At 42.2% G+C, this 12,426-nt stretch overlaps 1 protein-coding gene across 13 annotated transcripts in view; it reads right to left on the reverse strand.

The window, feature by feature from the left end:
• Positions 1-12,426, reverse strand: part of PTPRT (protein tyrosine phosphatase receptor type T) — a 1,037,422-nt gene that overhangs the window by 130,691 nt on the left and 894,305 nt on the right. For 10 of the 13 annotated variants that reach the window (XM_077873195.1, XM_077873196.1, XM_077873206.1 and 7 more), the window contains one exon: positions 7,859-8,007. In XM_077873195.1, the coding sequence (XP_077729321.1) occupies positions 7,859-8,007 (149 nt within the window). Of the gene's footprint in view, positions 1-7,858; positions 8,015-12,426 lie in introns of all 13 variants that reach the window. The other 3 variants (XM_077873193.1, XM_077873197.1, XM_077873194.1) reach the window with 1 other exon arrangement.

A 12,426-nucleotide genomic window follows, 5' to 3' on the forward strand; every position in this document is an offset into this window, starting at 1 on the left:
ACTGTTTTAACCTCAGTTTTCTCACTTGTAAATCATCAGGGACAATCGTAACATTTACTTAATCTTCCCAACAAGAAAATGCATATAAAATACTCATCTGGAAATAGGCACATAATTAATGTTCAATAGATGGTACCTGGCATTATGAATAATAATAATCTAGTAATTAGTACATTTTGGGGCGCCAAACTGGGAGAATTAAGTGAGCTCATCAGCTGACACAATCAGAAATAAAAAATATCCTAGTAGGCTGGGATAACGGGGTCAAATCTAACAAGAAGATATAAAACAGAGGAAATATAAAGTCCTTTACTTAGGCCCCCCAAATCATCTTACTTGGGCTGAATGAGTCAGCCTTAGTTAGAAGCCATGAGCTCTGCATTAGGGAGATATGTGATGGACATTTGGAGGTTCACTCAAATGTGAGCAATGTATTCTGAACCCAGGTTTGGAATCCAGAGTGAAGGGTGGTAGCAGCTCTCTAAACTTCCAGTAATTCAACCTAATGCAGAGAGTCATGTTCATCTTGGAGACCATGTACTCCATAGACACAGACCAAATAGAGACAGAGGTGCCAACTGAAATTTTGAGGAAACTAGAAAACAGAAATGTATCCCAAAGAAGACTGATGGTTGTTGTGAGCTGCTCAGTCTGAGGGAAGGACCTGCAGGAAAACACATGGCCACAGTCCAACAGCATGGAGTGGGAGTGAGTACTGCTGGAAGAGAAAGACTGGCTTCACTATCTTATGTGACATCGGAGGGCAGAAAAGGGGCCAACATATGGTTGCTGACCAATACATACTTGTGTACAAAACCAAGAATGAATGGATGGAAGTTACACATTGCAATGTAACAGGAGAGAGAATGCACTACCAGAGGAGCTGGAAGCAGATATGGGCTCAGAGCCAGAAGATCTTCATTGGAGTTCCAGGTCCAACATTCGTTCTCTCATTCATACATTCAAACAACTACTCAGTGGGTATCAGATGGGCCAGAGGGTTGGGTAGTGGTTGGGATACACACTGGTGAGCAGCCATGGAGAGCCAATGAGTCCATGCTTGGGACAATAGCTTCTCCCTTGGGAACTACAAGGATCCACTGAAGGGTTTTAAGAAGAGGAAGGCAGGTCAAGTCAGAGTATTGCAAAGATGGGATAGCAGAAATGTATTTCACTTTATGGAGTTTAGGTTTCCTTATGACGTCAGAATAGTAATTCCTACCTGGCTGCAATACTTTAAGAAGTAGAGATAATTCAGCATCTAGCAGAATGGCTTCCCCAGCAGGTGCCGAACAGAGTGAAGGTATCACTAGCAATCTCTAACATCATACATCATCAAGGGCATAGCTTCCAAACGGAGGGTCACAGCCAGACCAATTTTCCCAGAGACCCATTTCTCCAGCTGGCTCAACATTCTTCTGAAAGGGTGAAGGATTTTTCCTAAGGAGTTTAAGGCAGCCTCAGTCATTACACTTTTAAAGTCATGATCTGTATTCCCTATTTGAATTGCCTTAGTTATATAATATGTTCCTAAAATAATCAGGTTAAAATTTTGCCTGGTGCTCCCTTCTGCCCGCCCCATCTCTGCCAAGCTATCCTGCAGGGTATCAATCTTGGACATTACCTGATGTACTGGCAAGGACATCCTTTTAGGAGGTTGGTGGCTGAAGGTCATGGAGGACATCAGGTTTCAGAATCAACCCTTTTCAGCAGCAGCAAACATCTCTGAGGCCACTGCAAGCTCTGAGGCTGTCAGATATTATTTTTGGTTGCACTGGAGGTACAAAGTCAGGGGAAGAGTCTTGTGGTTCTTTTTGCAGGCAGAATGCTACTGCAGCCCCTGTTGGGCTCTGCACAAATGTTTGTGGTTGGACCACCTGTTCCCCTCAGGAGCTATGAGCTTTCTGTGCCCAGGGCCATCCCTTGCTCCCCTCTCTATGTGTCTATCTAAGGCTTGGTCCAGATAAGGAATGCCTGAGGATAGGGCCATCTGGTCTACAGTCCCACCTCCTAGGAGACTCCTAGAGGGACAATTCCCACAGATCCTACCTGTTAGAGCATCCACTTGGCAGCTGCCTTCCTGTGGGCTCTCAAGTGGATAAAGAGATTGAGAGGAGGCACTGTCCTACCAGCCAGCAGGGCTAGTCCCCTTCATCTCTTTTCTCTCCTTCACCTAGCCTTGTGGTGGGCAGAAAGGTGAAGATTAGAGGAAAAACAAAGATATCTGGTTCTGAAAGTCAAACATCTAGCTTGGGGTTCAGATCCTCCCTCTCTATTTATCATGTGACTTGAGGAAGATTTTTCAATATCTCAGAGCACCAGTTTCAACTGTAAAATGGGTCTGATAATAAGCCTATCACTGCATAGGGTTTTGTGAGGACAGATGAAGATGTGTATTTGAATGTGCTCATCACAGAGCCTGGCACCTTGAGGGAATCTGATCAGCTCCATGTCAGTGCCCAGCCCCAGGTCTCCATGTGGGACGTAGTGATGGCAGCAGCTTCTGCCCACATGGAAGAAAAGCTGGCTGGCCATCCAGAGAAGAGTGGCACTCGCCTTTTCTCCTAGCCACCAGTGGCCACCAGTAAGACTGGTGAGTGGTGGGCTACCATTCATAGTACAAGACAAGGAACACTAGTTCTGCAGTCCAATGACCCCATTTGGCTTCTAATCCCATCCCCACTCTTTGTGTGTGTGATGTTGGCTTGTTTATTTTAGCTCTCCAAAACTCAGTTCCCTTATTTTGGAGTGGGAATAATTTCTAATTCATAGAGTTCTTAGGAGACTTAAGAATGGGATTTATATAAAGCATTTGGTCTAGTATGTACCAAGTACCAATGAAAGTTACTTTCCTATTTGAGCTTTTGCTACTAGAAAGCTCAAACCAAATTGGAATTTGAAAGTTACCAGCCTGCATATTTAGATTACTTTTTAATCTAATACAATTATATTTTAATCCAACCTGGTCTCCATCTTCTTGTCTTTGTTTATGTGTTCCTGATCTTGATTATTTATTTCTCTTATTACTGTTTTACTGTAGGTAGTTTTAAAGAATATGTTCCCAAATTCTCTGCAGAGCTAGATGAATAGAACCAAACTGATATCAAGAGAAACAGATCCTTAATATGACTCTGCAAATGCCTATGTGATTTGGGGCATAGGGTCTCTCCGAACCTCTATTTTCTTGAATGTAGAATAAGGGTATAATAAATGTATAAGCTATCTTATGGTGCATGAATAAGGACCTTTGGCTCCAGGTCCTTATTTTCCAAAAGGACTTTTGTAAACTATGAAAAACTCAGTAGAAACACGTATTATATGCAAGACACTACTGTATACATACCTAAGAATGCCAACAGTGTATGTTCTCCCTTGTAAGGGACAAGGGGTTAGTGATTTCCTTAGAACAGATAGCATCTAAGGACCAGGTGAGAAGGACCAGATGAAGGTATCATATGTATATTCCAGAACAGCCATTAGACATCTTGATGCCAGGATACCCTGGCTCCAAGGAATAACAATTATTCTCTTGTCTTTAGTCTACCCAGTTCCTGAATGCCTGAGTGGACATGTATACCAGATCACCATCTTCAATAACGCCCCCTGCTCCAGGACCCAAATATACATAAGACTATCTCTTTTCCTTTCTGAGTCTCCTGGACACTCTGTACCTGCACTCTCTTTTATACCTTCGATAAACTCTGCTTTCATCTCCTGCTGCCTCATGTTTGATTTCTATCCTGGGCGCACAGCCAGGGACCCTCTTGCTGGTCCTGCGGGACCCCCTCTGGGTCCTTGGACCTGGCCTGCTAGCATCACTATCATAGAAATTCAACAGGGATTTGTTTTGAAGCACTTTGATTTGGACTGAAAATGAACACGGAGAAGATGACACTGTGAACAAAAGATATAAAGAAGAAGATGTAAGCATGTATATAAAAAGACAGCATCAGAAGAAAGATGCGGAAAATTATCCCATTGAGCGAAAGATCTCAGAAAAAAAAAATAACAATCAGGTATACAGAGCAATAAGATCAAAATGAGATTACTTAATAAAAGCCGGCATTTCTTTAAACTGAAAACAATGCACATTGTTTGTCCTTGAAATGTGACATGCACGCTTTTCTCAAGAATGCAGCAGTACTCCAAAGCCAGGCCTGTAGCTGACAAAGCCCTATCACCCTTCCAGCCCTGAGGTCATTGTTCCTATACAAAATCCACAGGCTTGACTGAATGGTTGCCGCAGAATTTAGCAGTCATTTGGAATAGAAAGCCCCAGAAAAAAATCAAGGTATGCAGGGAGATGTGGAGTTTAAATTAGGCAAGAGCCCACCTGTTCAATAATGAAATAATTGCTCAGGGCACATTCTTCTGTAATCTTTTCTGATGTGACATGTATTCTTGTGCTCTGCCTTTCTCCGTGCTTCCTCAACATTTGCAAATCATCTCAGGGCCTCCTAAAGCCGATGCAGAAGCCAGACAGTCACTTCCCTAATGCCGCGAAAATAGATTCAATTTTACATACATCAGGGTGATTTCAGAAGCAATTTCTACATCTCTAGTGTAAGCATTACTTACATTTTTTCCCCTCAAATCTCATCCCAGTAGTTCCACAGGGCATTTTAAAAGGTACCTGATGCATTCCAGGGCATTAAAAAGAATCCCCAGAGCGTGTTTGTGGCTGTAGCCTGAGGACACCAGAAGCATAGATAGAGTCCTAAAATATTCAGTGATTCATACAAATGCAAAATTTCTTAATAATTGAGTATAATGCCAATTGAAATGTTTTTCCCTGTCTTTTTAAAAGCAATATCATTAAAATGTATATACATATATGTCTGTATATATGTGTATGCCTCTGTACATATGGGTATGTGTGTGTGTGTGTGTGTGTGTGTGTGTATAAATCACACACATATATCAATCATTTGGAAATATTGTCTCTGGACTTGAAGATGTCCAATTAGATTCTATTGGATAGGATTCCTCTTCCCCTCTGGCTGGCTAATCTACCTTGGTCTTAGGTGCTTTCCTCTTAAAAGTCTAAGTTTTAGCCCATGGGGAAAACAGTGGTGATGTTTCCCCTTGAAATCCAAGAAATTGGTGTTACTCAGATTTTCAATTGAGATCAGAAAGTTTAAGTTCAAATACCTATAATTTTGAGGTCATGTATCCCTGACTATAATATTTTTGCACTCAGTCTTCTTGGGGCATTTCTACAAATGGAGAAAAGTATGTACAAGAAAGTGGCCTATCCAGGAAAGGTTTTAGGTGAATGGGTATCACTTGACCAGGATGTCCTATCAGCTAAACTTGTCAAACTTCCCAGACCCTAGGCCAAAAGCTGGAGAATCCGTGACAGACTAATATAGGCAGAGACTCTTGGGGAGCTCTGGATGAGCCTTTCTTTAAGGACGACACACCAAACCCATTTTTCTGTCAACCCTTTTTCTGCCTCTCCTGGCCACCTATGCCACTATCCTCTTTTCCTAGTCCTGAGGGAAGGTATGAATCTCTGCGATTCATCTGGGTTGAGAAAGGAAAAAGGACTGGCTTCGTGGGTAGGCAGACTGCAAACTTGCTCTGCTCTCTGAGGAAAACGGAAGTTAAATATTTGCTCATGAAATAATCAGTATGCACTGTTAGACTTTGTCTTTAAAGCCATTACACAATCTTAAGAAGTGTGCAGACTTAGCATTGCCAACAACGGGCAATGGGATAGCGTTTGTCTACTGATACAATGCAAAGGGAAGTGTATGATACCACCTTTGTCACATTTTTGTCAACATGTTAACCTGAATGTGATCATGACGAAAAAAATCAGATGAATCTGAATTGTGTCACATCCTATGGGACAACTGGCCTCGACTTTTAAAAGATGTCAGCACTTTGAAAGAAAAAATATAGAAGGGAGGGCTGTTTTAGATAAAAGGTAATGGAGAGACATGATGACCACATACTACGTGAGCACCTTGACTGGACCTTGGATTAAAGCGACAACAGGAGAACTTGGGTGACTCAGTGGTTGAGTGTCTGCCTTTGGCTCAGGGCATGATCCTGGGGTCCTGGGACTGAGTCCAGCATCAGGCTCCTCGCAGGGAGCCTGCTTCTCCTTCTGCTTGTGTCTCTCTCTTTCTGTGTCTCTCATGAATAAATAAATAAAATCTTTAAAACAACAATACTAAATATTTGGGGGCCACTGAGGAAATTTAACTGTAGACTGCATAACTGAGGTATATTAGATAGTATAATAAGGTTACATTTCTTGGGTAAGATAATTTTATAGTGGTTATGTTGAAGAGCTGTCCTAGTTCTTAGGAAGCACATGCTGGATTCTCTGGAGATAGAGTGTCATGATGTCTGCAACCTACTTCTAAATGGTTCAGAAAATTATATATATATATACATATATATATATTTTTATATAATATATACATATACACACACACGGAGAGAGAATATGTGTGAATAAATGGTGAATCTAGGTACAAAGTATAGGAGTATTCATTTTACTTTTTCAACGTTTTTACAGGTTTAAAACTAATCTCTTTCCTAAGGCAGCATGTCAATATTTGAAAATGGCTACTGCTTCCCTCAGAGTTCAGTGTTATTAACCGATGTGCCTCTAAGAACCGTCTAACCGGCTTTTACTAAATCCACATCCCACCTTACCCCTCATCTCCCTCTCCCTCTTCCCTCTGGAGATTCTGATTTAGTTGGTAAGGTGCAGGGCCTAGATGTGTGTTCTTTGAAAACTTTCTCGGATGGCTTCTGTGCTGCCCTGAGGTTAGCAATCAAGGATCTGAGTTACCCTCAGAACCTGGATCCATCAGGAATTAGCTAGGTTATTCTGAGATGGTCGGCCAAATGCACAGGACTTTGGATGCCTTATCTACAAAATGGGAACAATCATACAAAGTATCTTCTTATAGGGTGTGGAGAGGACAAAGATGGTCAATAAATATTTGTTTCCTTTTTTTCATTTTTTCTCATAAACTCCCTACCACCCCAAACTGATCGTATCTATGTGATTTTTATGAATTAGGGCTTCTTCCATTTGCCATTGGCACAGTGTGTGGAGGACATTTGTCTCTGCTCATATTCCTTTAGAGTTTCTGAATGCCCCATCTGGAGCAGAGGCTGGGAGATCTAGCCTTTCTATTAAATCCTGGAGGAAGATATCCCTGGGTGGCGCAACAGTTTAGCGCCTGCCTTTGGCCCAGGGCGCGATCCTGGAGACCCGGGATCGAATCCCACGTCGGGCTCCCGGTGCATGGAGCCTGCTTCTCCCTCTGCCTGTGTCTCTGCCTCTCTCTCTTACTATGCCTATCATAAATAAATAATAAAAAAATAAAAAAAAATCCTGGAGGAAGACTGGGTCAAAGAAATATGAGAACTAAAGTTAGCTCTCTTGAGTCTGACCACCAAGGTAGCTTTAAATGTTGCCAGTCTTAAGATTCTCCTTTGGACTAGGGTGAACCCTGATGTCTTAGCCATTTCTATCGGCTTGGATCCTGTATCGACTCTGCATGGGAGCTCAGGTGCTCTTGACTGAATACTACTTGGAACACTAGCTGTGGCTTGGAATTGGCCAGGCATGGGAGACCCAGGTTCCAGGTCTGGATATGTTACTCATCAGCCCTGGGACATTGGAGAATTTGCTTCTCTGAGTCTCAGTTCCCTAAGCACTCAACTCTGCTCCAAGTCATCCAAGGAGAACCTTCATCCTTGAACATCCCAGGGAAGCATCCTGAGCCCATGTCCTATAGCATCTGACCACTGTGAGGGGTCCACAGCAGAGATACCAGGGTCAAGGTGGACCATGGACATTCCCCTCCCCCTAGTTGGCTCAACTTACTGAATCCATTAACGTCCTGAGAGCTAGAGGAGAAGCCTTCATCATTGCGGCTGGTGCTGAGCTTGGTAGTGGGTTTGTCGGCTGAGGCCACAGGCCCCATCTCCCTCTGGGCTCCACTCTGCGTCTCCTTCTGCTTCTTGGCCAGCTTCCTTTGGGACATGTGCAAGAGGAAAAAATCACAGTCAGATGGTTTCAGTTATAGTAAAGCATTGGGAAGATTAGATTGTTCTTCTTCCCCACTCATCATCCTTAAACCCCAAACCTGATTCATTCTCCAGAAACAGTCAAGATAGGTCCTCCAATGTCAAGGAAAAATAAGCCTAAGTCCTCCTAAAACTATTAATGGCTTTCATTTACTCAGAAATATGAAACTTATCCTGGCTCACCTTCAGCAATAGGTTTGTTCTTTATTTGAGCTTAAAATGGGAAATATCAGAAAGGGAGACAGAACATGAAAGACTCCTAACTCTGGGAAACGAACTAGGGGTGGTGGCAGGGGAGGTGGGCGAGGGGTGGGGGTGACTGGGTGATGGGCACTGAGGTGGGCACTTGACGGGATGAGCACTGGGTGTTATTCTGTATGTTGGCAAACTGAACACACACACAAAAAATAAATTTATAAAAAAAAAGGGAAATCAGTGAGACTTGTATGATGCTTCCCATGCTCTCCTTCCAAAGGGAGAAAGAGGCTGGATGGATCTTTCTGTTCCTAAGGCTCTGACTGAGGTTCAATATGGAGTCTGACCTTTCTCAGAGGGACGACGATGGCAAAATAATACACCAAACAATGGTAGACTCAAGTAGGGGCTGGTAGTTGGTGAAGGGTGAGGGTGGGGGGGGGGTAGACAGTCGTGTAGCTCAAAAGAGAAAACTGGAAGCTGAACTTGATGACTAATTATTCTCATAGAAATAAAAGATCCTCAGAACCAGATTGCATTTATAATAATACTAGTTTAAAACAGTGGCTCCCAAACCCTGGTGGAAATTAGAATTATTTCAAGATCTGATAAAAAGCACACAGAGGCAGGACAAGGGCTAGGCTTGTATGTGGCCACCTAGTTCAAGTCATTCTGACATCATCCACTGCAGATTAAAACCATTGGTTTTGGCATCAGGAAGGCATGAGTACATATGCTATCTCTGCTATGTGCTGGCTTCATGACCCCAGTAATTACTTTAACCTCTTCAAGTTCTGAACTTACCCTCTATGTACTGTGGTAGACAACAGGACCAACCCCAGAGGGTCATGATGATGAAATGAGATCAAGTGTGAAATACATGGAGCACGGTGCCTGGCATACAGAGAACATTCAACACATGGCAACTGCTATTCTTATTTTTATATCAACTGTACTGGTCCAACAACAGTCCAAGAGACCCACCATGAAATCCCTGGATATCAAGTGGTATAGATCTTAACACCTCCCCCAGAAGCTAAAGAGTTAAAAAGTTCTTCATGTGGATTTCAAATCTAATTCTCTTAAATCTTAACTGACTGTTCTGAGATCATTAGAAATACAAAGACTTGACTAACACCTCTTGCATATCACAGTTCTTCAAATATTTAAAAAAAATCAACATGGTTCCTCTGAGATTTCCCCACATTTCTGATTCTAAATATAGTTATTTTGTTCCTGTGATATGGAAGCTGATAGGTACTTTAAATCTTGGGGATAAATTCCCTCAGGTCTCTTGCTCCATTTTCCATAGGTCTTGGCTTCAACTTCAACCTTGATCACTCCTACCTCAACACAGAAACAACAGATCTCTCAGAGATGTCAAATACAACGCCATGTAGGGAATAATTTCCAAAATGGAGGCTACCTGGTCAAGAAATACGCAGTTCAAGAGGTAATGATCTCCCTGTCAGAGGAGATTTGAAATGAAAGAATAATCCTATATACAGAAATATCTTAGAGGAGTTCATCTAGGATGAGTTCTGGTTTGATGGTATGATAGTGATCCTTTTCACATGGGTCACTCAATCTAGGTGTGGGTCGCACAGAAAAATGACAGATGGCACACTCAAGTGGGGACAAGTGGGGAGTTTATGTGCAAAAGGACTACTGACGAAAGAAGGGTGAAGGGGAACCCAAGGTCCACTAGAGTGACCGGTGAGCTGATGGCCACCCACGTGTCCAGTGAGACAAGCAGAAGAAGCAGTGACCAGAACCCAGAAGGAGGGAGTTGTGAAAATGAAAGACTACCTGCCCAGAAGCAGCAGTCTTCTCTCAAAGGATCTAGCTGCTCCTCCCAGGAAGGGAAGCAGGGGTATAAACACCCTGACTACATCCTAACCTCTGAACAGTGGCTCTTCTTAGCTAAACCCAACTGGAAGCCAGAGGCCTGGAGTCCATGCAGATCTAGCTCTGGAAGCAGAGAGCAGAGTGGAGAAGCAGGAAGAGTGAATCTGAATCCAGGAAATCCCCACCAAAAAGATAATTTTATCTCCCCCATTTTGCCACAATTTGAAGACAAATGTAACCTAAAATGGAATTCTTTCTTTCTTTCCTCTTTTTAAAAAAGATTTATTTATTTATTTATTTATTTATTTATTTACAAGAGACAAGAGACACAGACACAAGAGACAAGAGAGAGGCAGAGACATAGGCAGAGGGAGAAGTAGACTCCCTTTAGGGAACCTGAAGTGGGACTTGATCCCAGGACCCCAGGATCATGACCTGAGCCAAAGGCAGACACTCAACCACTGAGCCACCCTGGCACTCTGGCTACAGGCATTCTCTTCTAGTAGTCAGACTATTCCTGGAAGACAGTAAACAATGAAGAGTGTAGCACTGGATCAGTTGGGTTTTCTCTCCATCACCAGGCAATCAGACTGGGGGCAGGGGGAGGGCGTCAATGAAAGAGAAATGAGTGGTCTACTACTGATGACATTTCGAAATTTTATTCTTCATTTATTATCAAAAAGGAGTATGTTTAAAAATGTATATGTGACCTTCTTAATCATAAATTTGAAAAGATATATAGCAGATCTGTTGCCTCTCTCTGAGCTCTGCTCACACTGCCTGAGCAGGAAATAAAAGGAAATCCAATAAGAAAGTTAACTTTAAAACTAGAAGTGAGTGTGTACTAGAGGCTTTGATATTTCCGTAGGGGCAGAACTCCCAACCAATCTCATTCCATTAGGGGGAAAATAATATGGAGAGAGTTGTCTTAGGCACAAATCATTTGTTTTCAAAGGAATAATAGTAATAAAAAAAGGTCTCACTGTTTCTATGAAAAATGGTATTTTACAGAAATGTTTGGGCAGCTCTGAAAACCTGGATGAAAAATGAAAAACTGAGCTTCTCCAAAACACAGATATTTAAAACCTGGACAGTTAATCAAGTTGTAAAAACTCAGAGGAGTATGGCATCCTTAGTATTTAGCCCATGGCTGACACTGTAGGTTGGTTCACAGTGATGATGATGCTATATAATAATTTAAAACTGTATAGACAGGTCTTCCAGCACCTGGCAAACACAGCTACAAAGTGGAAATAGAAGGAAGGTATGTAGAAAGAAATGAAACACAAAGCTATAGTTTTGGGATCTATATTTTACCAGAATTCAAAATTGAAGTATTAAAAAGCCCTCTCGGTAATACAGGAAAAATCATGTTTATTCCTATAGCCAGAGAGCTTAACTGATTCTCCTCCCTTTTTTTCCTTAAGAGAGGGGAAAATCCAAGCCTATGAGTAGGGGATGAAAGACTCACAGGCTATGGCTCCAAGCTTCAATTCAGCCTCATCTTCCACACACACCTCCTCTTAGGAAACACCAACTACTTCATCTTCACCCTCCAGTCATTCCTCAATACTCTATATCCCTGTGTCCCAATTCTTTTCCACTGGCCACTTCCTCTTCATCCTTCAAGGCTCAGTGGTGTTCATATGTCACCTCTCCTATGATGTTTCTCTTGCTCCTCTAAATAGATTTTTGGCTTTTTCTTCTTGGTTGACTCATCTGCTGTACAAATATTTATTGAGCACCTACATGTCCCAGTTGACTCATCTGCTGTACAAATATTTATTGAGCACCTACATGTCCCAGTCTCTGCTGGATGTACAATCACAATGACAAGAGCCAGTCACAACCTTGACCTTCACAGAACACAGATGCTATTGGGCAAAGACAGGTGCTAAATAGATAAATACAGAAACAAATATAAAATCACAAAAGTGATGAAAGCCAAGGAGAGAAATGCATGGAGCTATGAGAATGCCCATAGGTGATTTGAACCCTCTCAGCAGATCAAGGAAAGCCTTGTTGCCATGTCAGCTAAGCACCTGTCTAGTTGAACTGAAGTGATTCAACTCTCCCACCCACCAGGGCAAGAACCTCTTGGGTGAAGGGCTTTTGACTTCTGCACCTTCTCCAATTTCTTGCTGAGTATCTGGCACATAGCCAGTGCTCAATAAATTTGTTGTACAATTTTTTTTAAAGTCTACAATTTGAAGTGCAGAAAAGATTGCCATCGTACTCTGACTGCAAATTATAACCACTTTAAAAAAAAGATACATAGAGGGAAAGAGGAAGAAAAACTTGCACAAAATTAGTTTGTGACCT

This window comes from Canis aureus, chromosome 26, assembly GCF_053574225.1.
Source record: "Canis aureus isolate CA01 chromosome 26, VMU_Caureus_v.1.0, whole genome shotgun sequence".
In the NCBI taxonomy this organism is placed as follows: Eukaryota; Metazoa; Chordata; class Mammalia; order Carnivora; family Canidae; genus Canis; species Canis aureus.